This window comes from Amphibalanus amphitrite, unplaced genomic scaffold, assembly GCF_019059575.1.
Source record: "Amphibalanus amphitrite isolate SeventyFive unplaced genomic scaffold, NRLGWU_Aamphi_draft 000875F_arrow, whole genome shotgun sequence".
Classification (NCBI taxonomy): domain Eukaryota; kingdom Metazoa; phylum Arthropoda; class Thecostraca; order Balanomorpha; family Balanidae; genus Amphibalanus; species Amphibalanus amphitrite.
Genome location: NW_024882369.1, coordinates 134,594 through 158,804, shown reverse-complemented (window position 1 = coordinate 158,804; position 24,211 = coordinate 134,594). Strand labels below are relative to the sequence as shown.

General features: G+C 47.6%; 3 protein-coding genes across 28 annotated transcripts in view; 1 reads left to right on the top strand and 2 right to left on the bottom strand.

Moving 5' to 3' along the window:
- Window positions 1-249: 249 nt before the first annotated feature.
- LOC122367514 (RNA-binding protein PNO1-like) lies at window positions 250-6,596 on the bottom strand. 3 transcript variants are annotated; one of them, XM_043340647.1, is made up of 6 exons: window positions 6,304-6,596; window positions 5,638-5,865; window positions 2,031-2,136; window positions 1,347-1,491; window positions 945-1,133; window positions 250-637 (listed from the first exon to the last, which is right to left on the bottom strand). In XM_043340647.1, the coding sequence occupies exons 2-6, from the start codon at window positions 5,862-5,864 to the stop codon at window positions 585-587; spliced, it is 720 nt and encodes a 239-aa protein (XP_043196582.1). In that variant the 5' UTR covers window position 5,865; window positions 6,304-6,596; the 3' UTR covers window positions 250-584. The 3 variants fall into 3 exon arrangements, with proteins under 3 accessions (XP_043196582.1, XP_043196580.1, XP_043196581.1); XM_043340645.1 differs by having other exon boundaries at window positions 6,092-6,549; XM_043340646.1 differs by lacking the exon at window positions 6,304-6,596 and adding an exon at window positions 6,006-6,031.
- On the top strand, window positions 6,580-12,639 carry LOC122367513. 15 transcript variants are annotated; one of them, XM_043340630.1, is made up of 2 exons: window positions 6,580-6,603; window positions 11,216-12,639. In XM_043340630.1, the coding sequence occupies exon 2, from the start codon at window positions 11,325-11,327 to the stop codon at window positions 12,603-12,605; it is 1,281 nt and encodes a 426-aa protein (XP_043196565.1). In that variant the 5' UTR covers window positions 6,580-6,603; window positions 11,216-11,324; the 3' UTR covers window positions 12,606-12,639. The 15 variants fall into 15 exon arrangements, with proteins under 15 accessions (XP_043196565.1, XP_043196569.1, XP_043196577.1 ...); XM_043340634.1 differs by lacking the exon at window positions 6,580-6,603 and adding an exon at window positions 10,231-10,467; XM_043340642.1 differs by lacking the exon at window positions 6,580-6,603 and adding an exon at window positions 10,266-10,300.
- A 1,418-nt stretch (window positions 12,640-14,057) lies between these two features.
- The window catches only part of LOC122367524 (tetratricopeptide repeat protein 27-like), a 39,835-nt gene continuing 29,681 nt past the window's right edge, over window positions 14,058-24,211 (bottom strand). For all 10 annotated transcript variants that reach the window (XM_043340673.1, XM_043340676.1, XM_043340674.1 and 7 more), the window contains 13 exons: window positions 23,935-24,075; window positions 23,649-23,769; window positions 23,041-23,365; window positions 22,602-22,722; window positions 21,033-21,188; window positions 20,517-20,639; window positions 19,824-20,000; window positions 19,298-19,450; window positions 18,797-18,958; window positions 15,567-15,737; window positions 15,105-15,287; window positions 14,702-14,812; window positions 14,058-14,355 (listed from right to left, as the gene is read on the bottom strand). In XM_043340673.1, the coding sequence (XP_043196608.1) occupies window positions 14,239-14,355; window positions 14,702-14,812; window positions 15,105-15,287; window positions 15,567-15,737; window positions 18,797-18,958; window positions 19,298-19,450; window positions 19,824-20,000; window positions 20,517-20,639; window positions 21,033-21,188; window positions 22,602-22,722; window positions 23,041-23,365; window positions 23,649-23,769; window positions 23,935-24,075 (2,061 nt within the window). In that variant the 3' untranslated portion in view covers window positions 14,058-14,238. The remainder of the gene's footprint in view (window positions 14,356-14,701; window positions 14,813-15,104; window positions 15,288-15,566; window positions 15,738-18,796; window positions 18,959-19,297; window positions 19,451-19,823; window positions 20,001-20,516; window positions 20,640-21,032; window positions 21,189-22,601; window positions 22,723-23,040; window positions 23,366-23,648; window positions 23,770-23,934; window positions 24,076-24,211) is intronic.

Here is a 24,211-nt window from a genome sequence, read left to right as displayed (position 1 = left end):
ATGTTGAAAACAAACCGAAGTTTGTTTGTGTGTATGTCTATGGTTGTTTGTGTGTTTATTTGTGGATACAAATAGGCAAAGACATCGTCTAAGGGTATGTAAAATAAATGGAATAAAAAATATCTTGAAAAGGCAAGCGAGCAGTTGCATGGGTCGCATGGTGTTTGCCTAATATACGGCCTTGGTGTTTGCCTAATATACGGCCTTGGTGTTTGACAGAGCACAGCATCGCCAGCAACAGTCACGAGAGATGACCCGATGGTTAATGTATTACATTCAACGTTCGAATCATGTTCATAATCATCTCATGAGCACATACACACGAACATATGCCCGATGTCCCAACGGATAATGTCGGCGTTTTCGACATAACGTTCACATTCCCAGTAACACCGACACGGCAGTAAAAGATCCTCATGCTGACGTGTCCAGGCGAAGGCCACATTCTGGAGCTCCTCTATTGTGCCACCACACCAGCACGGCTCGACGCGCAGTCCGGCTGCCCGACATTTCGTGTTGAATATTCCTTTCGGTATCGGGCGAAACAAGAAAAAAAATGTCCATCGATAGAAGAAGCTGAGATGTTACGTCACAACCACATTTCTGATGTGACCGAATACCTTGGAAGGCGGGCTCCCTGGAACAGAAAATAAAACATATCCAGCAGACTGTAGGTGCATTACCAATATTCAACAATATTCAGGTAACAATATTTACAGCATTTTACGAGAGAAACGAAAGTAAGTGACATGAATGAATAATCCGAGCAGCTGCACAGCAACAGTATTTCACAAGGCTTATATGACAGTAATTCTCTTTTCTTCCCTTGTTCAATAAAACTGAGGCACCACATCACACAAACCTGCAGGGTTAATAAGCCCACACTCCAAAAAAAAGCAAATTCACGGCACGTTACCCTGAGCCATTGGGCACTCTCCACTCACCGAGGATCAGCTCGCAGAGGGCGCGCCGGGCGGCAGCCGTGTTGGAGAAGGCGCCCAGAATATGCACCCGGTGATCGGCCACCACGATCCGCGTCCGTGTCTGGTTCTCGATCGTGAACTTGGTCTTGCCGTTCTTGCCAGCCAGCCGACCGATGGCGCGAGACAGGTGATCTCCTTTCAGCTGTTTTACTGTGGACACGGAATGTATCAGTGCCCCTCAGGAACAACTTTTCTTCCACGAGACAAGTGCGAAAACTTTCACGACTTACCACGGAATAGTCGATGCACATTGCACAGGTACCTAGCATGTGAATTAAAATTGTGGGGCAGAGGGAACAGGTAAGTGATGAAAACAATGACCCATGTTGTCGCTCACAGGAAATATATCGATGTCTGACTTACCGTCCTGAATGTCGAATGAGTCGATGAAGATGTCATCGAGACGGAGAAGCGCCAGGGCGTCGTCCACCTCAAAGCCGAGGATGAAGGCGCGCACAAAGTCAGCTGCCTTCTGAAGGTTCGATACGTCGGTGGTCTCCTTACATGTCTGGAACAATGAGGTCAATATATATCCCTCTAGCGACACTTATTGGTTAAAATGACCGATAACTGAATACTACTACATGAAAAAACGTAATCGAACGATATTTGTTGTCGTTGCAACGTCACCGGGCTGGAGGCAACCTGCCAGAACTTTCATCGTTAATGTCGGATGAGATAATACTCAAGCATGATATCAAGCTTCTGGCATTTTGGCATCAGCACCGGTTCTTTAGCACAGCAACACTACTAAAACTTGTATTCACTTTTGCTGAACGCATAGCCAAACAAAAAGATTCCCAAAGGGAAATACCAAATTCACAGCACTGGTATTTATTTTCCAGGAAATTAACCAGTTACACAGCCTCCAAAAAGACGCCTCGTGAAAAAACATTGATAAATAACATAGGTAGGAGCAAAACACAAGCAAACAGCCTGTGGTAGGTAGGATTTGTCGCTAAACTTGTATGCTATCATAGTTAATTTTGCCTTTATAAACTACACTTGGAAAATGGAACACACATCCAGCTACACTTTATCACTAACCCGAATTTCCACGTTCCTGATTTTGAGGTTGAATCTTATCTGGAGGTTCAGTTGCTCCACAACTGGTGTGAATATCTTCATCCAGTTCTCCTTCAACGGTGTGTATCTGAGGTAAACGGGGCGGGCAGGTCAGGTCAGCACAATGATAACTCATAACTTGACAAAGCTGCATTATTGTCGTGTGTCGCTCGTGAAGAAGTAACATCACATAGATGACATCCTGGAAAGAAGCGTTACAATCGTGCTGCGTACACCACACATATATGTCACAATGTTGCGTCTATTGTATAGTCTATATCGTCTATTGTATACGCATATATGTCTATTGATATTGTACGGGCAGGCTTATGCTTCAGTTCAACATTGCATTACAAATATGCCGCATGCCAGTGTATGAGAACTCCACACCAAATTTGGCAGTCACCACAACCCCCTCCCCCGACACACAACTCTAATATTGATACATAGACACCATAAGACATAGCCACTCTTTACAACACGTCTCTCTTGGGGCTTACGAATCAATACTGACAAGTGTGCCGTCCTACGATTTTCCAGGGGACGGGACGCTCCGCGAGCACACTACACCCTCAACGGACGCCGTCTACCCACACCCACTTCACACGGTGACTGGGGGTGATCGTAGACACTTCACTTAAATTTCACGAACAGTCGATTTCTTATCACAGATGGCCTCTGGGATTTGCCACAGCTTCCTGCGAGGGTCTTGCCTCCCGATCCACGATGTGAATGATATTTCTCTTCACAGCCCATATCCGGCCCGTTCTTGAAAAAGGCTCGTGTCTATGGCATACGGGATATGTTGGCGACATGCGCAAGCTACAGCGCATTCAGAGGCGATGGACGAAGCGTGTACGAGGTCTCCGCGAGCTTACTTACGCCGAGAGGTTGAGTGAACTAGGACTACTCGATTCAGGGACGCTTGATAAGAGCGGACCTTATCCAATACTGGAAGATTTTCCATGGAAAGAGTCACATAATGCCACAGTCCATGTTCACTCAGCCCCAGACCGGCATTCGAGGCCACGCCTTTAAAACCACCGTCGCTCGCGCCAGCACAGACATAAGACAGCGCTCGTTTTCAAACAGTTGTGTGCATCTCTGGAACAGCCCACCAGCGGATGTTGTAAATGCCCCAGACCACAGATAACAGTAGTACTGGATTGGAAACAGGATTCCGGTGGCTGCAGTAAGAGGCCGAAAACAGAACCGAATATTTCGTGCCCAGACTTCGATATCTTCTCACACAGGCAAAAAAAAAGGTTTATGTGAATGAAACTTATAAATAAGCAATCTAGCCGTGCTCGTGTTTATTGCTGCATTTTTGCATAATGGCAGGTTGGCAACTTATTTTACTAAACGTTGCTGGTTACACTTTCCTCACCGTGGTGAGGGAACGTATGCCACTGGTTTGATTATAATGATTTCCCACTCTCATCCACAAAAAGTACTTGTACATGGGAGTTTGATCTCTTTATTTACATGCTAATCGACACCAGTCCTGTCACAACGAACCATCCAAACGTCACAATTCAAACCAACGTCACAAAACACCCATTCAAGTGTCACTTCGCTTCGCCTGCCCTCCCAATTTCATCAGCGACCTTACTTCCCCGCCTTACATCTTCTTGACCCTGCTGAGCTTTGGCCTCTTGTCGCTCCTCGATCGGGTTGCACCTGGGGTGCAACCCGATTGCCGCTGGGGTGTCTGCTTCCTGACTTTCGATGGACAGGCACTGTCTTGAGTGTCTGCCTCATTTATCAGTTACCATGTTTCCACACTTTCCAGCAAATAGATTGAAAACCGTCGCATACATCTCTGGAAGGAGGCTCCTAAGGACGTCGTGGCTATCATTGCAAACGACTTCCGGTCAGTTCGACATCCCGGTTTAGGACTATCTTCGTCACTTCTTGGTTGATCGCAGACCAGCAGCTGGTTCCTGTTAGCTTTCATCTTCGGCAGTTGCCTCCAAATATGGCAGATCCTCACGGTGAGGTCGATGTCTTCCTCGTCTTTCTCCAGTCGTACCTCCAGCGGCGTAGCCCCAAGATAGATCAGCAGGCTGGCGGAGGCACCGTACTTGTTACGCCTGGTGGCCGAGCGTGCCAAGGCGCCAGAGCTGTGTCCCAGGGAGGCCTTGGCGCTGTCATCCAGGTCCTCCATTTCAGTGGATTTCGCCACCGCGGCCACTGGCTCCTGGATGACAAGAGCACCATCCTGCTGTCGCTCCTGCTGTGATGCTGATGGTGCCATTCGGGCGGAGGCGTCGGCGGGGCTGAAACGTGACCAGTGACCACCATCTGAGGCCCTTAGTTCGACTTCGGAGTACCGCCTCATTCTCCAGGAACTGTCGGACACTCGACCAGTTGTAGTTGCCACCTGATAGCTGACATTGTCATTCGTGAAGAACGCATCGGTCTGGTCTTTCATAACCTGCTTCTGGTGTGAGTGGCGTGCGGATGCCATGGCTAGTTTCGCTGGCCGCTCGTGCACAGGGGGCATCGCGTAATCCACGCTGGTCAATACTGACAGGACTGCGCCGCTCTTGAGCCGACGGCGCTGTCTCTGCATGCCGGTGCGAAATGAACGATCATCTTCGAAATCTTCCTTTCTGAAATGCAGCTCACACATGCAGCGGAATAGTCCTGATTTCACTCAGCCCGGTCACGGTGACCCATGGCGCCAACCCACTGAGCCCGTAGAGATGTTTTGGTGAGAAAAGCGAATAGGTGGCATGTGAGACAGTTTCTCCTGTTTTAATCTTTTGTTCCTCTTGGTTCGTACTTCGTTGGGTTGTAGCCAGAACGGCAGGTTTTTACCGCTCATTCCCCTCCTCCATTGCTGATGTACCTATACGTATGTAAGGCTTTGCACCACACTTTGTTTTGAAAAGAAAATACCACGCATTGTGCCCTCTAAATAATCAAATTAAAAGTGAAATGCTTTAATTTTTTAAGCAAATGAAAGTAACATTGGTAGCTCCGATTTTAAATGTAAACGACAAAACACAAAAATGACGATTTCTTGCAATACACAACACACAAATTATCCACCCAACAGCACGCGAGAATCCCATTTTGGCGCCGTCGCATAAAAACATTCGGCCTCTTACTGCAACTGCCAATATTCTGTTTCCAATCCAGTACTACTGTTATCTGTGCCCAGACCTTCAGTCATTTAAGCACAGATTAGCTTAGCAGGAGCTATTCCAGATAGACTTGTTGAGTATGTGTAAGTTGTATGAACACTCTAATTGTGCTTTGCTATTCTATTGTGAAAGCACAATGAAGTCAATGTTAGTCTCAATGGTGGCACAACACTCCAGTTAAGTGTGTGTATGTCATGACAATGTGTTCTGAGATGGGCAACTGGAGCGCCATATGAAGCAGGGTTCCTCCCGTCCTTCCATCCATTCGCCATCGAGCCTTTTCCTTGCAGACTGGTGGTAGTGGATGGAACCCGACAAGGTGAGTTGATAGGTTCAATACCTAGGTAAAAAACATTATGATGCATCACACACTCAGCTCACCAATCTGCTGCTACTCTCAATACCGAAAAATGACAAATGATGTCATGCAGACTTACCTGTGTGCAGGTACTGGTATTTTGCGAACTTCTGTGCCGTTCTGCAGCTTCTCCTTCTTTACTGGTGGAAAGTAGGGACGTTGAGATACATCCATGGCTGATCCTTGCTCAGCAGCCTCATCGTCCATTTTCTCTGTATTGGCCCGCTTCCTCTTTTTACCTTTGGCTGCTGTTTTCCATTCTTCATTCTCGGTCACCTCTATTTTATCTTCCGATGTATCAGCCATTCTGCAGGGGTGACATTTTTGTTAATAGCATTATCATTTAATAAGATGCATAACTCATTTATTGTATTTGATTCACAAGCCCTGCCGAGTCAGGGTGTCAACCTCCACTCGACACTCTCCGATTTCTCACTCAGAACTTGCCTCGACACGGGACACCCCCAACGCAACGCCCGCCAAGAAAAGCCTATCAATAGTCAATACAGTAACGACCCATCCAACAAACTTACCTCGAAGAGTCAGACTCAAAATATGCCCGAATAAATACTAAATAGATATATTATATTGATATAGCGCCTTGGATATATTGCTGCCTGTCCAAAAAACACACCTAACACCACAAACAACGAGCACGTGGCGCAGACGCGCAGACGGCAATCAACTGCGCAAAAGTGCGTCATAATTGCCAGTGAATTTCTAGAGACATTTACGCTGCACTTACGCGTAATTTGCGGGATTTCGTAGCTATCTTTCGTAGTTATGTTAATAAAAAGAAGCAATGGGAAATGAACCGTATGGTGTAATAACTGGCAATAAAATAAATATTACAATCCAAATATACTTTAGTTATTTCTATGGCATAACAAGATCATGTTTGAATATTGATTCTAGAACGTAAATTTCGTAATAAGACCTTTTTTCTCTAGCCCCTATAATTTGCTATCTCCTGTCTGCAAAAGAAAGTTACAAATTGCTCGCTACAATTGCGCACTGCAAAAAAAAAACTACAAGCAAACAACACGGGCTCTCTCTATCGCCTGGATAAAAATAGGCCCCGCCCATCCCAATCAGCTGCTGCATGACGAGTTGATGACGACAACCACTACTTACCAGCAACCAATCTAGGGATAGCGTACGTGACAGTAATGGTGCAGCGGTTGCAAAATATTACATTGTTATTCAAACGGTGTTTGCTTTGAGGATGAGGTTAGATTAGATGAAGTGTTGATGAAAGCAGGTATTTTTTTAAAATATTTTTTTGACAATTTTTTGCCCTTGTTTTACTTAATAGCTGAACCCGGGACCACCTGAAGTCTAAACCTTATTTTATATAACATGTCAATGCTGATGCTGTCTTGAAATGTGAAATTTAGACAATGGTAATAGGAATAATGAATAGCAATTTCACCAACAACATTTTAATCTCTAGGAAGTGCAATTAAAATTAAAATCACTGTCTGCCACACTGCTCCATCCTGGTCATGCAACCAACGTTCATGGGTGGTGTTTCACAGCAGAGCACGCACTGCAGTGCTCAGCACTGCAGTGCACTGCAGTGCGCTGCGTGTGTCAGAGCATTGGGTTTCCATGGCAGTGTCAACAAACTTCACTGTGATGCTAAGCTATGACAGCATCCCAGAACGCTAGCACGCTGCGGTACCAGCACCAGCAGCATGCTAGCAGTATTTGAACTCAAACCTCTGTTCTTGGTACGGTTTTTCAGAACCTCTCACTCTGTTCCATATGCGATTGATCATAAACTAAGAGATCACATGCAACGTCATTTGAGTGATGCTATGGTATGCCGTAGCTACCAGTGCACACAGTGTCTGGATGGTGAAACAGGGCCATTATTAATCACATTTGCTCTGCTTTGTTTCAGCAGAAACCTGTCTGCACATGGGAGGAGCGCAACAAAAGCCCATCAAGTTCATGCATGGCAGTGGATCTCAACAGGAGAAAACCAGAAAGAACATGGATGCTTGTAGATTGCAGTTGTACACTGCTGTTATCACCTGATGTGCGTGGCTGGCATTGCTCCTGGCAAGAACCACCTGCAAGTGATGAGATGGTGCCTCAGTCGTTGAGTGTGCTGCAGTGTGAGAGGCGCCCTGATCTCTACTTTGTGATGGGTTTCCATTGGAGGTTCAACTGAGAAGTGAGAACTGACTGTGACCATGCTTGAGCATGCCAGTGGAGCTTTACATGCTTAGGGCAGCTTTTGAACAGATGCTGACCATGGCATGTCCCATCCAGTTATCACGTGCACAGAATGGTGGGGGGAGGGCAACTCTGGGCTCTTGAGTCAGCCCTACTGCACAGGGGGTACAGATGGCAGCTTACGTTTGGTGTGTCCTGCACTGCATTATCAAGCCCAGTCTGCGCCACAGGCAATGGGTCGGGCTGCACTAATTTAAAGGCAGACTATCTTGCAAAGGAGGCTGGCATCCTCTCCCATAATGACACACCAATTGGCAATCATCGCTGCGATGATCACGAGGGTGTCTGCTTATCTAACATGGTGAGGTGGAGAGCCAGTTCAAGCTGGCCTGAGGGATGGTTTTACTTCATCTGAGGCCCCCTTTCCCCGCCTGCCAGGTCCGGTCAAACGACCGCTTCACAGTGAACGACTTGCAGTGGATGCCGTCCCACAGCGCAATGAGCGCGCCGACCAGAGGCGGCGGCCAAGAGGCGGCCGCGCTCCCCCAGTCGACGGTCCCGGTGGACGTCGGCAACGCCCACCGCGCGACCATCAGATCGGCTCGCGACAGCGCCGTCGCCGACTGACCGCATGACTGGTATCTGTTCTTGATGTGGGACCGACTGCCACCGCCGGTCGCGGAAGGGCATCGCTCATCGGCCATCGACGTCCGCCAGCTTCGCGTGGGTCACTGTTCGGGCTGCCACCAATACACCGAATCGGATGGAACCCTGTCGGCGAATGCCGGCGGTGCCCCGACATCGACTGCGCGGCGGCCAGTGCATCGCGTGCCGGGATGAGGCTGGCACCCCCGATCGGTCATTGGTCACAAACCGTGTCCCAGCTCATGACTGCATCCAGCGCAGCTCTGTGAGATGTTCTGCAGCTGCTGCAGTCTGCCGCGTGTGTTGAAAGAAGAATGAACATGAGAAAACCTCAAAACTTTATGCCTATTCGTAATTGACCAGTATTGGAATAAGTTTGGATTTTGAGAATTTGTGTCCCTGTGCTTGTGCCTGTGTGGAAAGGCATGCTTTACGGTGTACCATCTCAATGTCAAATCCCGGCTGCGCTGTGCGGATTTGTGCGGCTGCTGACAGGCCACCTGGGTGCCAACGTATGTCAATGTGCGAATCCGCGAATACGTTGTGTTTCGTCAGTCAGTATCGTTCTGAAAATATTGACTGCAATAGGCTATATAGCGTATGACGGTTCAGCCCAGCAGTAATAACTGACCATTGATTGGGCGAATTTTGTGTGGTGGTTCGCTAATACATAACCTAAAGAGTGTTTTGCCGGAATCGTTTAGTAGCAGAACTGACCGGAATATAAGTAGAATGCAACGGTTTGAATCGTTAATTTGTTGAAACGATTGTTCTCTGAGACCACTGTGTAACTTTTGACCTGAGAATCACCAATTATAACGACAATGGGGAAGCAGTAGGCTGTACTGTAGAGTGTAGGCAACACTATATAGTTGGCACATTTACGGAAGCACACGACTTACGCAGTGGACATCTGCATCATGCATGTTAAGGTTTACTGGGAAGAGTGAGAAATTAGTCAGAATATAACTGACTAAGGAAAATAGGCGATATTTCCTATTGAGCTGGGGCGGAGAGGGGGAGGGGACGTGTGGTCAGCTATGCCAATAATTCATTCTCTTTATGCAGCTGTGTAAAAGGGCGTCCGTTTTTGGGTTAGACCTTCCCCATCGGCCATTTCCAAGTTAAATCGTGGTGGAGAGTCTGGAGACCTCAGCCTCGGTAGTCGGTACCCTGCGCGCTGCGCCACCTTGCGAAACATAAAGCAGCAGTCCTGACATCTACAGGCGTGACTTTTCATGAAAGCGCGGATGTGTTCGCGCTTATGCGAAGAAAATTCTTCCGAGTATGGTTGATAATGAGATTAATTGTTGTCATTTATTTATTAATTCATTGGCAAAAGTACCCTAATAAATCGGAAAAATAGCTTGAACTGTATCGTATTTCCTTGGGAAAAAATGACGAACTCATCCTAAGACATCCAGATTATTGGATGCGTTCGTCAGTTGTAAGTAGTTCAAGTTTTTGGGAAAATTTGCTTGTGGAAAATCATAATATTTCAAAGATATGCCTATTTTCGAATAATTTATGCATTTATCTGCATTGAAAAATGATTGTAAAGCAAAAGTGCAAAAGATTATTGTCAACTTATTTTCTCAAATCACGATTTACGAACGCACAAAACTCCAGCTTTTAATTTAGTGCGTGTGCGAATTGCGGTCAAGAAAAAATATTTAAACTGTCTATATTCCTCTAAAAACAATGAAGGATGAATGAGGAAAACGCTGTTTTGAACAATTGTATATTTATTTTTTCTTAATTAAGCAAAAGTACAAAATTTTCAACTATTATTACATTTGCTCTCACAAAACCCATCACTTTTTAGCATGACGTCATGTCAGCCAAATTTACTAGCGCCATCTCTGGAGAGCATCTTTCGAAACCTCCAGACGATAGAGAGAGCCACAACACGTGTGGGCAAGGGCGGGGGAGATTTGCGTCCTATTTCAATTTCGATGTATTTAGCTGTTATTTGATTTGCTGTTGCTAGTTGCTATAACGTCACGTCACCAGGGTTATATCAAGGCCTTGACCAGACGTCTTTCTTGGTCTCCGGTCTCCGTTGACATGTAGGTAGTAGGTACGCATTGGGATTATTCAGGGTTCGAAGTTGGAAGGGTATTTTGAGGCCGGACATCGAGAGGTCTATTGGTATCGGCGAACAGAGAAGTGAATGGAGATTACCCGTTAAAATTTTGTTAGCTCGGCCGGTATTTATGGTCCTGATTCCTCACATGACAATATCATATCAATATCATATGATATTGATATGCTCTGACAATAAGATAATTTTCATTGTCATGGGACTTAGGAGTCTTGGAAAAATTGGTGCCTTGCAGTGGAAAGTGTCAAATTGATCTATTTTTTCCAGACATTCAGCTGCCTAAAAGGGTTCAGAGTTGGTGTTTTTTAATTATGTACCAAAATGCAGTCCCAATCCCCAACATTGAATTAAATAATGATACTGGGCCCACACCAGCTTACAAGTTACATAATACATACATACTTAGTTTCTTGATTTTAAGTCTTGACTGTCATGATATCATGACTAGAATTCCTGAGTGCTCAAGATGATTATTGTTTTTTTTTATAAAGTTTTGACTGAGATGGGTACAAATATTCACCCTTGGCTTGGACGGTTTATATAGCCTTGGACTGGTCTTACTATGGAATGTCATAAGTCGATTGAGGTGATGCGGCAATTTAGCTGGTGCTGGTGATCGTAGTTTCATCCTGATGGCTGTCTGAATATTTAGTGTGTTTAAAGTGTGTCTTATGTTCAAAAGCTGTGATTGTATTCATACAAGCCAATTTTATCTCCTTTTCAGTAGACAAGAGCAACCAAATTGAAATATATTGCTTTGTTTGTAAGAATTAAGGTGAATAAATCAAGGACAAGCAAAGAAGCCCTAAACAGTGGTAGAATTATAATTTATAATGCTTAAAAACACCAAGAAAATCAAAGTAGCAAAACATCCAGGGATTGTTGGCAGTGAAGATCATGAAAAAGAAAAAGTGAGGGCAAACAATGCAATGTCTGGAAAAGCTTCTAAAGACCCCAGTAAGAAACAGAAGACATCTAAGCATAAGCCAACAGATGGATCAAACGACTTGGTGAAAAGTGCCCCTTCACTAGATGAGAAGAAAAGGGCCATGAAAAAGAGGAAAAAGAAGACATACAACAAGGATGCTATTGAGAAAATGAAGGCACGCCAACTGGCAAAGAAAGAAAAGCTGATGCGTCAAAGCTCCCCGGCCACGCCGTCCAAACCGGAGCCCAAGCGTCGTCGACCCAAGCTGCCCGTGCGACTGGAGAACGTGGAGCTGAAATACTCGGAGGACGATGAGTCGATGGCTCAGTTCGAGGGGATGTGGGTGCCGCGGGAGGAGACCGGTCGGCTGATGTCGGCGCGCGAGGAGCTGGAGAAGCGCGGCCTGCCAGCTGAAAAGGTCAACCGACGCATGAAGCAGCTAGTGCGGAAGGAGCATCGCAAGCTGAAACTCAGCATGATCGCCGCCCAGACCAAGACTGAGCGGGCCGCGCGCGAGCGGAGACTGTTCCTGGAGGCGCAGCAGACGCCGCGCGTGCGCCGGCGCGTGCCTGGCCGGGCGTGCGGTCTCACTCTGCAGGAAGGCGAACAGCTGGCACGCTTCGACGGCTTCTGGGTCTCTGCAGAAGCGGTGCCTCGCCTTGAGGCGCTCCGGCAGAAGCTCATCGACAGCGGCAAAACTGAAAACGAGGCGCGCCGCTTGCTACGGAAGGCCCGCCGTGCCGAGGAGCGCAAGGTGAAGTCTTCTGGGCGTCTGCTGTGCACCAAGTGCGGGGGACGCGGCCACCTACTGACCGACTGCACCGCGACGGCAGTGGAGCCGGCCGCGGGCACGGCCTGCTTCCGTTGCGGCGAGGCCGGACACCGCCTCTCCGACTGTCCCAAGAAGGGGGAGATCGTCGGACTGCCGTTCGCGACGTGCTTCCTCTGCAAGAAGCAGGGCCACATGTCTCGCGAGTGTCCTCAGGCGGAGAGCGGCGACGCGGTGCAGAAAACCAGCAAGGCGGGGCAGCGCTCGGGCGTGGCGAAGGGAGGCGGGCAGAGCTGGAGAGGCATGACGCACGATGTTGACGAGGCTGTGGTGGTGCAATCGGCAGAGAAGAAGCGGCGGTCACTGCCGGCCGCTGCGCCGGAACAGAAGCCCAGGGTACACATACGGTTCGACTGATTCTGATATGAAATGAAATATATGCTCCCCTGAGTTAGCGTCTTTATGTGGGACATCTGACACCTGATATTCGTACTAGACTGAGATTATACTCGTCTGAGATTAACCCGGCACCGCCTGGGCTATTTCCGTACCCACGACAGCCTGGGGGGGGGGGTCGGATCCGACCCCCCCCCCCCTGTTATCTCGAGAACCAATGGTCGTATCGAGCTCCGCGAGGCGGCGTTCGAAAGGTCTCTACGAGACCTTCCCAAAGCACTCTTAAGATTTTAAGATTGAGGTCAACTTTCGGGTCAAGGTCAGGTCAAAGGTCAAATTCAGGGGTTTTGCATGATTAGGCTTACGGACAGCGGAATCGATAGCTGCTGCTCGAAACTCACCAAAAATGACCTCAAAGGCCTAGTGAAGGTACCATGTGCGTATAGGGGTCATACTAAATACGGGTCAAGGTCAGGTCAGGTCACGAAAGGTCACGGTTTTCAATTTCTGCTACATGGGCGTGCGACACATGTTTTATGGCTTATTTTTCACGCCGAATCCGATGGTAATGGTTATATGTGACCCCAAGTCACTGTGCTGGTGATAAGTGTGCATTGAAAGCATAAAAAATCGTTTATACCCTACATAACTAAAGGAGGGCTAAGAAAAAGTCAATTTTTCAACTTTTTATTTTTGACATAAAAATACACTTTTCTAGACGAGCTTTGTCCCAGAAATCTAGTGGTGCCATATGTTTTCACATGCGATGTTCAGAAGTGCCTCTAATTCACGAAAATGCTTATGACGTCACCATGCCCTATGCATGTTGGAGCTATTTTTTTACAATTTGGGGGTCAAAAATCAAGATAGAAAGTTGAAATTTGGGGCATCTAATGTTCTAATAGAGCTCTACAACATATATTCAGTTTTTTTTTTGGAAATTCCCAAAATTTTGGATTTTATTAGCTGTTTTCCAAAAAATGTAGTTTTTTGAATTTTTAGGGGTGAAAAACGCATTTTATGGAAAATCCGAGATAGCCATTTTAAAGAACTCGTTGAGCTGCGTCTTTTCATGTCCTTAATTTGCAATTTGCTTTTAACCCTGATTTTTGGCGATTTTTTAAACATTTACCACTTTTTGACTAAAAACGCCATGTAGTTACATCACTAAAATCGATATATTTCAAAAAATTTTGGAATTTTTTTTTCTTAAAAATTGCACAGGAGACGTTAAATTGATGGGGGAGAAGGTATGCCAAGTTTCAGGTAGATAGCGAAAGTGGTTCATGAGTTATTCAAGAAAAACGGAGGGGGGGTCGGATCCGACCCCCCCCCCCAGGCGGTCGCGGGTTAACCTAGGGCAGCATAACTTTGATAACAATTTTAAATTCAGTATAGTGCGAGCTCAATTTCTGGCTTCTGTGATCGGCACTTCCCTCCAATAACAACCCATATATCACATTTAGCACAAAATATAGATCACCATTTATGTAATACAATGATGAGAAAACATACGGTTCATAAAAAAACATCAAAATACGATGCCACTTGTTTCATACAACAAACAACGGCGTACAATCCAACAACACCACACGCCTCCTGAACTGGCACGCCCACGCCGACACCACAGCCCACGCCTATGGTTCACGCGGTGCTAGCTGGCCTGGCGGGCCTGGATGGCATCCAGCACGCGCTGGAGACCCGTCTCGGCGTCTGCGTACAGCTGCCGCAGCTCCTCCCGCACCTGACCGGAGCTGTCAGTCTGCGCCGTCTGCAGGAGGGGAGACGCACCGTCACTCAAAACCATTAGGGGGGGGGGGGGGTCGTTTCATGATGATTGATGAACCAGGGACAGACAGAAACATACGGTTACTACTGGACTAAGGACAGATGTAGCTGTTACTGAACTCATGGGACGTGGCACAGGCGTTATTGAACCAGAGTTATGGAGAGCTGTATGCAACCGGATTGTATAATATTTGGCTATATTCTGCGTAGGTAGTATTATGATAGTTATTACAGCACACCAAATATAATGCTCATGAGCCCAAGCACTTAAAAGTTTTCTAACAGAATAAGTAGGTATCCTTCACTAAGCCGACCCGACGTCGCCGTACCTTAACCTTGGTGATTGTCCCACGGATTGACAGTTTCACCGAGGCCAGACTGCGGGCCACGTCGGATCCCGGCGCGGCGGCCTCCACCCAGGTCAGAGCGGCCTCCGACAGCTGTCCAACGGAACACAGAGGTCAGCGATACGCAGAGGAAATGAAAGCCAGGTGCTACCGTGTGGCGAAATGACCAACGTGAAACATGACAAAAGCCATCTTGAATAAGATACCGACGTTATTAATGAAATACAGAGTTTATCCAAAATATGCCTCCTTTGTCATTTCTTATCATATACCACTTTATACCACTGGATATCTTGATATCGCTTACTCGAGAAGAAATAATAAATATCTGACTTCCACATAAGAGAATATTGCAACTGAACCAACTATCAATGCTGTCACCAACCTTGACTGCGATTTCCAGCATCTGCTTAGCCAGGTTGAGCTGTTTTTCTGCGCCCGGCTTTTGCGCCAGGCAGCTGTGTGCCTTCTGATAGTGCTGGATCCTCCGGAAGCGGGCCTCCTCGGAGGCTGCCGCGGCGCCGGTCAGGTCACCGTAGAGCGACCACACTTCCGAGTTGTTGGTCACCTGACGGTAATGGCGCATAAGATTACTACAACATATGGCGCAGCTGAAACATTTTATTGGTGAGCAATGCACACAAAGATCTGTCAATATGACGATAGGGAGGAAATAGATTGGTGAGATCTTAGCTGAAATGGGTGGTCAGTGGCATGCTTTAGCTGAGTAACCAGTTAACCAAGATTTGAGCGTTTCCATCCCTACATCCTTTGGGCATTTATGTATACCGTTAACGTAATTATAGCGGACCACCTCCATTCGCTCTAAGTCCTTCCCTGCTGTTACCTTGGCGGTGAGCCGTCCAAACAGTTTGGTCAGTTTGGTGAGCAGCCGGCCGGCTCCCACGCCGTTTCGGTCAGCCGTGTCGCTCAGTACAGCCCGCACCAGCAGCCGGAGCACCTCGCAGTCCACGTGCCGCTCCTGGATCTCCGCCAGGCGGCCGTACGCGCTGATCGCCTGGCCGAGAGGTGGAGTGAGGGGGAGTGTGAGGGCGATTGGAGAGGGAAGAGAGGCCAGATTCCAGGACAAAAAGTCAAAAGACAAAATGTCAAAAGACAAAAAGTCAAATGCAAAAAGTCAAAATGGATAAAAGTCAAATGGAAAAAAGTCAAATGGATAAAAGTCAAAACGGATCAAAGTCAAAAGACAAAAAGTCAAATGGCAAAAAGTCAAAACGTCCAAAAGTCAAAAATGCAAAAAGTCAAAAGGCAAAAAGTCAAAATGGCGAAAAGTCAAAAACGCAAAAAGTCAAAAGCAAAAAGTCAAATGGCGAAAAGTCAAAATGGCAAAAGGTCAAAAACGCAAAAAGTCAAAAGCAAAAAGTCAAATGGCAAAAAGTCAAAATGGCGAAAAGTCAAAAACGCAAAAAGTCAAAAGCAAAAAAGTCAAATGGCAAAAAGTCAAAATGGCGAAAAGTCAAAAACGCAAAAAGTCAAAAGCAAAAAGTCAAATGGCAAAAAGTCAAAAAATGCGAAAGTCAAAAGACAAAAAGTGAAGAAACGGCAAAACGTAAAAATGATAAAAATCAAATGGAAAAAGTCAAATAAGAAAAAGTCAAAAGTAAAAAGTCATATATCCAAAAAACCATAAGACCAGTATAACGCCTTATGGGGCGACTAACGGAGCGAGCGAGAGGGTGGGCCTTGCACGTGCGAAATTTCGAGGGGGTACCTCCAACTGACTAGTGCACGGCACCCTACTAACCGGTCTCTAGTGATGTGCCAAATTTGAGCACAATCGGCCCAGCCGTTCTCGAGATCTGGAAGCGGCACCCTGCACGTGCGCACGTGCAAAATGGGTCCCAACTGACTTGTGCACGGCACCCTACTAACTGGTCCCTAACCGTGTACCAAATTTGAGCGCCATCGGTCCAGCCGTTCTCGAGATCTGGAAACGACCCCTGCACGTGCGCACGTGCAGCAGCACCCCAACCTTAACACATGCAGATGAATTATCTGATGGAGACCTAACTGTGTACCGAGTTTCAATTCAATCGGCCCAGCCGTTGTGCCGTTATTGAGGTTGCAGTTTTGGGGGTTCTTAAAAAAATGTCCAACTTTACCACGCGCCACTATGAGACTCCGCTCGCTTCGCTCGCTCCGTAACAAAAAGTCAAATGATCAATGTCAAAATTCCTTAAAGTCAAAAACCTCTCAGGGGCGACACTTTCCGAAAATTATTGGTAGGGCTCTAATGTAAATTTTTGCCAATTCAAAGCGATTCTTTCCACGCAACGCCATAGGCATAATGTTAAATTTCCAAAATTATTGGTAAGGCTCGGGCCCTACCATGCCTATACAAAACGACACCCATGCCTCCTCTAACATGTTAACTGCGGGAGCTGCAGCCCCGCAGTCATCCTCCAAACTGGTCACTGAGGGGTACACTCGGGGGCAGATTGATGTTCCACCACTCCCTACCTATCGGGCTCCCATGGCTCAGCACTGGCTGCTGCCAGTGGCAGCACTGGCAGCACTGGCACTGGCAGTCAGTGCTGAGCAGTGCTGACGGCAGGCAACACTGACAGCAGCCAGTGCTGAGCCATAGGAGCCCGATGGGTAGGGAGTGGTGGAACATCAATCTGCCCCCGAGTGTACCTTAGTCATTTTTTAGTCTTAGACGTTTTTGGTAGGGGTTACCTTTGTCATTGCCCGTGATCGGGCCCCCCAGTCAAAACTGCTTAGAGGAGGCACTGCTTTTTCACCCTCTCCCATGGGGGAGGGGCTGCCGCCGCCCGGTGCTCCGCGCACCACGGACGCCACGCGAGCGCTGCTGGCGCGGAGGCGCGCACTGCTCGGCCCGCGCGCCGAGTATACGGTGGTGAACCGGCAGTGTCGAGCGGCCATCAGACGTGACCACGCGGCATACTATGCTGACCAGCTGCGTGAGGCAGGACCGGCGAGGATGTGGACAGTGCTGCGGCCGGTGATCGGGGCGGGGAAGAGTGCCACTGCTGCTGCGCCAGCGTGCACGCCGGAAGCGCTCAACGCGTATTATGTGAGCGTGGGCCCCACCACCGCAGCCAGCGTCCCTGCCCCGCTGCTGCGGACCCCGGTACCTGTCAGAATCCCTCGCGTACTCACATGTTCCTTACAACTTCAGTGGGTAGGGTACGTTGCGCTGTATATTTTTTTCAAAAGATGAAAAGATCGATGCTTCGACTTTTATCATTTTGACTTTTTATTTCAGACTTTGACTTCGACTTTTCTATTTTATACTTTTTTCATTTTTTTGACTTTTTATCTTTTGACTTTTACCCGTTTTGACTTTTTGCTTTGGACTTTTTGTCTTTTGACTTTATTCCGTTTTGACTTTTTTGTCTTTTGACTTTTACTCGTTTTGACTTTTTGTCTTTTGACTTTTTTCCGTTTTGACTTTTATCCTTTTGACTTTTTGCATTTTTGACTTTTTGTCTTTTGACTTTTACACGTTTTGACTTTTTGCTTTTGACTTTTTTCCGTTTTGACTTTTATCCTTTTTGAATTTTCATTTTTGACTTTTTGCATTTTTGACTTTTTGTCATTTGACTTTTTGCGTTTTTGACTTTTGCACATTTTGACTTTTTGCTTTTGACTTTTTGTCTTTTGACTTTTATCCGTTTTGACTTTTATCTTTTTGACTTTTATCCCGTTTGACTTTTTGCATTTGACTTTTTGTCTTTTGACTATTTGTCTTTTGACTTTATTCCTTTTGACTTTTTGTCCGGTTACCGAGAGGCCAAGGTAGGTGGAAAGAGGCGTTCAGTTTTGAGAGAACAATGGCAATTAATGAATATTGACGACCAGGAACTAATTGGCGGAAATGGCACGTTAGAGCCCGGATAACCTACTGGATGAATACAAATATACAAAATTCAATAATAAAAAAACATCACGGCTGTAAGAGCAAGAGTAGTGTATCGCAAAAGCAAAGCTTATATTTGGTACCTATACGCTACAAATGTTCCACTCTTTACAATCGGCATCCGAACGTTCATGATTCTAAAGACGCATTCAACACTTGGCGCACGTCCTCACCTCCTCGAACTCGCCGATGTCGAGGCTCACGACCAGGAAGTTGTCCCAGATCTTCCAGTTGTCGAAGCTGAAGCGGAGCGCCTCCTGAAGCGTCTTCCACGCGCGCTCCTTCTGGCCCAGGCGGATGTAGGCGTGCGCGATGTTGTTCCACGCCTCGTAGTTCTAAATGAGATGGAATCAAACCTAATTAGAGACCCAAACGAAAATTTGACAACGCAACTTCTTCCATTTTTCTTTTTAATGCCTACATCTATAACTGCACTTTTCTGAAGTTCAACCAATAACAAACTTGAACATTTCTGGCATTCACCTTCCACCGTTTACACGAGCTATATTGGTTGGTCGAAAGTAATGATCTTTTCCATCGTCATTGTAACTATGTCTGTCAATTGAATCGATACAGTCACCTCATCACACCTTCTAGCCAAGTCACAACATTAGGACGGGGTCAACTATCAGCCAGTCAGCCGCTAAGTGGCTCGGTTCGCAACTCCCACTCACGTCCGGCTCCAGGTAGCAGCAGCGCCGGTAGGCGTTGGCACACGTCTTCCAGTCCTCCGTCTGCAGTGCGGCGAACGCCAGCCGGGTCCACACGTCAAACTGTAGCGAGTTGCGCTCCACCGCCTTACTGAGCAGCGGCAGGCACTTCTCGTACTGTCGAATACGAGACAGTGGGGGGATGATAGTCAGGGTTGGTGAACATTCGTATAACGCCATTGGTCACATTCCACATAGTGACCAGCGATTATGGAATGTGAATATTCGGTTTTTAGGGCGCGTGGACAACAACAGCAGCCTGGGGGCATCGGCGCGAAAAGAAGTAACAAGTGTGTACCAAAATTTAAACGTAGACTGCGAGGAACGCACCGAGTAAACAGCCCGCCTGCAACAATGCAGTATCAATAGCTATCCATCGCACTATTTCGACACTAGCCTCACACCAGACAGTACCAGTATATGCTGTGTAGCAGTCAGCGCCCGCTAAGCACCACCAGCTTTTGCCAGCCATCACATCACAGCTTCCCACCTGTTTTCTGTGGTAGTAGTAGAATCCCTCGGAGCGGACGGCGCGCACGTACTTCTCCCCGGACATCTGCCAGGCCCTCTGATAGCACGAGACGTCGTCTGTGGCGTCACCCAGTAGACAGAGCAGCTTGGGCGTCTCACCGTGCGCGGCTATCTGCTCCCGGACCACTTCTGCTGCCTGGTGGCGGGAGGACGGAATGGTTTATGGTGACACTCAAATCCACGCGATGTGACCCCGTCCTGGTGATGCACTCAACCAGAGCATCGCCCAGAAGTGCGTTTATGCATTTGTCAAAACCACACTTTAAAAAAGTACCTACTATTTTGAGATGGTCGAGATGCTTGATGATTCTTTATGGTTCGAGGTACAAGTACGATACAAGAGAAAAAAAAAACATATGAGGCCCCTCACCGAACTCCTTCTTAAGCCTGCAGCCCTGATGATTCGTCATTCAATGTCCTGGCACCTCTGATCCATCCCGTCACTAAGCTATATCAAGTCAAAACAAACTCGATTTTGGTAGCTGCTGCCTACATATACAAAAACAATATCTCATTGAGCTTCTACCAACTGACAACCACGTAAAGCCGTGTACCAGGCAATGAGTAGTGTTTTCAGTTACATCTTCTCACCCAGCTCCCACCCAGAGTCTCAGGCATCCTCAAATAGCCGCTCCACTAGCCCCGCACTCACCCGCTGTCGCTGCTGGAGCAGGTGGTAGCAGCGGATGGCCTCCTCCCACAGCTGGTACCGCTCGAACACGTCCAGCGCCGACTTGGTGACGCCCATCGCCATGTAGCGCTCGGCCAGCTCACGCTGTGGTTGGAGGGCATCACGGAGGGGTTAGTTGGTTAGTTGTTCTGGACTTGCGGAAGCCATATCAAAGTGATCACTTACTCGGAAAGCATCATTCCGGTGTGGCTAAAGGATAAAGTTATTCTCGCGCGGAAAAAAGGCACCGAATCTACTGAACCATGACTATGTAAAGAGAACTGACACTGGCTTACACTTTGTGCAATGCATGGTTCTACCAAAATTTACAATGGCTGATACAATGACGACTTATAATATGTCTGATACAACAAATTTGACGATTCTCTCTTTCTTAATAAACATTATTTGACAATGGAAATGTTCATAGTGGGAGAAGTTTCCCTTTCACCGAAACCACACATTTCAATTCCTCTAAACACATCATATGGCTCTGACCATCAGCTCCCAGTGCGTGGGGACCCGTGTGCTGAAGAAGAGCTGCAGTCTGTGCGTCACCGCCGGCTCCGGCCTGGAGACATCCTCCCCCAGGGCCTCCACCTGGAGCATGGCGCGCTCCACCGTCCGCCGGTGCTCCGACTCCAGTCGGCTCCGCTGAGGGTCGAAAACACCGGGCAGAGGATGGTAAAGTTGATCATGGTACAGTAAACACATGGATGGAGAACAGCTGCAAAGATGGCATTCATTCCTTGACGGAATGGGATATTATGCCGGACCTAGCTGTGCCATGTCCGGTCCATCACAATTAGATAGCAAAAGCATAGACTGCGTAACTTGATGCAAGTGCTTCCCGCTTCGGCTTCTATCTCTGACGGCTGATTCCACTGCGGCCCTATACTTTTTTATTTGAAGCGCGATAACTACCCAGCATTAATAGAAATCTGATAATATGACATAAAATTGCTTTATCCATTTTCAAACGTTTCGACTTTATTCAAAGTCATCTTCAGTGTTAAGATAGACAAGTACACAATTACATGCTGACATAAATATACAAGCAGTCGATGCAGGGTATCAGGGTATCAGTTCTGTAGGAAGACGACCGAACCAACACGAATGATGTTTTATGTCTTGTTTTTGTGAAGTGTGTGATGTGCATCGACTGATACCCTGCATCGACTGCTTGTATATTTATGTCAGCATGTAATTACGGAGCGAGCGAAGCGAGCGGAGTCTCATACTGAATTAAGGGAAAATCCTGAGTATGAGCGGCCGGCCGGCCGTGGGGACGCTCTTCAAAAGCTAATATCTTAGGAACGGGACATCCGATTGACAAGCGGTCTTCTTTACTGAATGTCACTTGGACGTAAAAGTTCTGTGGTGTGATGACCACCATGCGTTCTTCCCAACCACCGCACGTGGCGCGTGGTAAAGTTGGACATTTTTTAAGAACCCCCAAAATTGCAACCTCAATAACGGCACAACGGTTGGGCCGATTGAATTGAAACTCGGGACACAGTTAGGTCTCCATCAGATAATTCATCTGCATGTGTTAAGGTTGGGGTGCTACAGCACGTGCGCACGTGCAGGGGGCGCTCCCAGATCTCGAGAACGGCTGGGCCGATTGCGCTCAAATTTGGTACACGGTTGGGGACCAGTTAGTAGGGTGCCGTGCAAAAGTCAGTTTGGACCCCGCTTGCACGTGCGCACGTGCAGTGTGCCGCTTCCAGATCTCAAGAACGGCTAGGCCGATTGCGCTGAAATTTGGCACATCGCTAAAGACCGGTTAGTAGGGTGCAGTGCACAAGTTAGTTGGAGGTGCCCCCTCGCAATTTCGCACGTGCAAGGCCCATCCTCTCGCTCGCTCCGTTGGTCGCCCCAAAAGGCGTTTTACTGGTTGTGTACTTGTCTATCTTAACACTGAAGATGACTTTGAATAAAGTCGAAACGTTTGAAAATGGATAAAGCAATTTTATGTCATACTACCCAGCATTATGCCGGAGAAGTCTTGTCACATAATTCGTCCGATTTGAATATATCGTCCTACGACAAGCAGCGGCTGCTTACCTGCAGCAGCGCGGACAGCTGCACGGCCCAGACCAACGGCTGGTGGGTGAGCGCGCTGATTGTCACCAGCAGCTGCTCGTCACGGATCTCACTGCGACCCTGCGCCCGCAGATTCTGGAAACTGGGGGCACACAGGCAACGGTGTCAGAGCGTTACGGTTCAAAGGATCGATGCGTCACTTCCAGACGCGTTTGGACGGTCAGTCAGCCATCAGTGGAGTCAACAGTGGAGTACTTCTTAATCTTTTGCCTGTTATACACAGTCAATACGGTACTCAATTGCTTTATCGTCAATTCACCCTGAAAAGTAGCATTTTAGTGCGAGAACTTACAAACCAGCCTGAATACCTGAAACCTGTTAAGAATTGTATTACAGTCTGTCCAGTGTTCATCCTCGCATCAAATGTCAGCACGACCAGTACCATTCCTCCTGTACTCACTAGGTGGCCAGTATGACTGCCTGCCGGAGTGGCGACGCCTCCGTCTCGGCTGACGGCTCGTCATACTGCACTCGCTCCAGTCGCGTGTCGTCGTTCAGTTTCACATCGGTGGGCAGCCGGGGACACGCGGGCGGCCCGGAGGGGTCCTCCGCCGGCCGCTCCCGCTCCGCCGGCCGGCCTGAGGTCTTCTCACCGTCCCCCGGGCGTTCGTCCTCTCCCTGCTCCCCAGGGGAGGCGGCTGTCGGGCTCGGCGAGTCCACGTCACTCACTCGCAGCGCTAGTTGAGCGCGTGATTCCTGGAAGTGGGTCCGCCGGCCGAGCATGCCTGGAGACGCGGAAACGAAACACAGTGTCACTGAGCAGCAGACAGCTTGCAAGGAGCGTGATGCAAATAGTAGAAGAGAAATGACGCTCGTGACTTACAGGAAAGTCTAATAAGCGAATAAGAAGCAAGCGAGGGTAACGTTGACAAACAAACTAGCCCCATTGTAGTCATTTAACCCAGGATTTAACCAGTCCCTAGAAGAGCTTTCGTAACAGACAAACCCACTAATTTAATTCACGTTCAAAGATTTTTTCAGAAGCCTCTGAAACGTGTTGTCACTTACCGACCATCTCCAGCTTGATGTTGAGCGCGTGCTGTGCCTTGGTGATGTACTTGTCGGCCTCTGTGACGTAGTGGTAGTAGTTGTACATGTTCGCTACCGTGAGGTAGTGCTCCACCGTCAACTGAAATATTCAACAAAAAGTCAATCTGTTGTCATTTATAGATGATTGGGATAAATGATAACAGGTATTTATTTACCCTCTTGTTTAACTGGATAAACCAAAACCAAAAGCAGTACTCGTGAATTTGAATGAAACCACAAATAAGTGTCGGCAGTGCCAAGTTACCTGAGTGGATGTTTTTAGCAGAGCCTGTGTTTCTGAAGACAGTTCGATATCCTTCAGGAACAGGTTGAACAGATGCGGCGAAGTCTCCTCCAGGACCTGCTGGTAGAGCAAGCAGTACCGGACCCGCCACAGCTGGAACGACTGCAGGCACAAGGACTTCGTCAACGCCAAGGTTAACACGCATCGCGACAGAGGCTCTTCAGCATTCAGGTACATACACTCATCAGTCATCAGACACAAGCACAATCAGACACAATCAGACATTTAGCATCAAAGC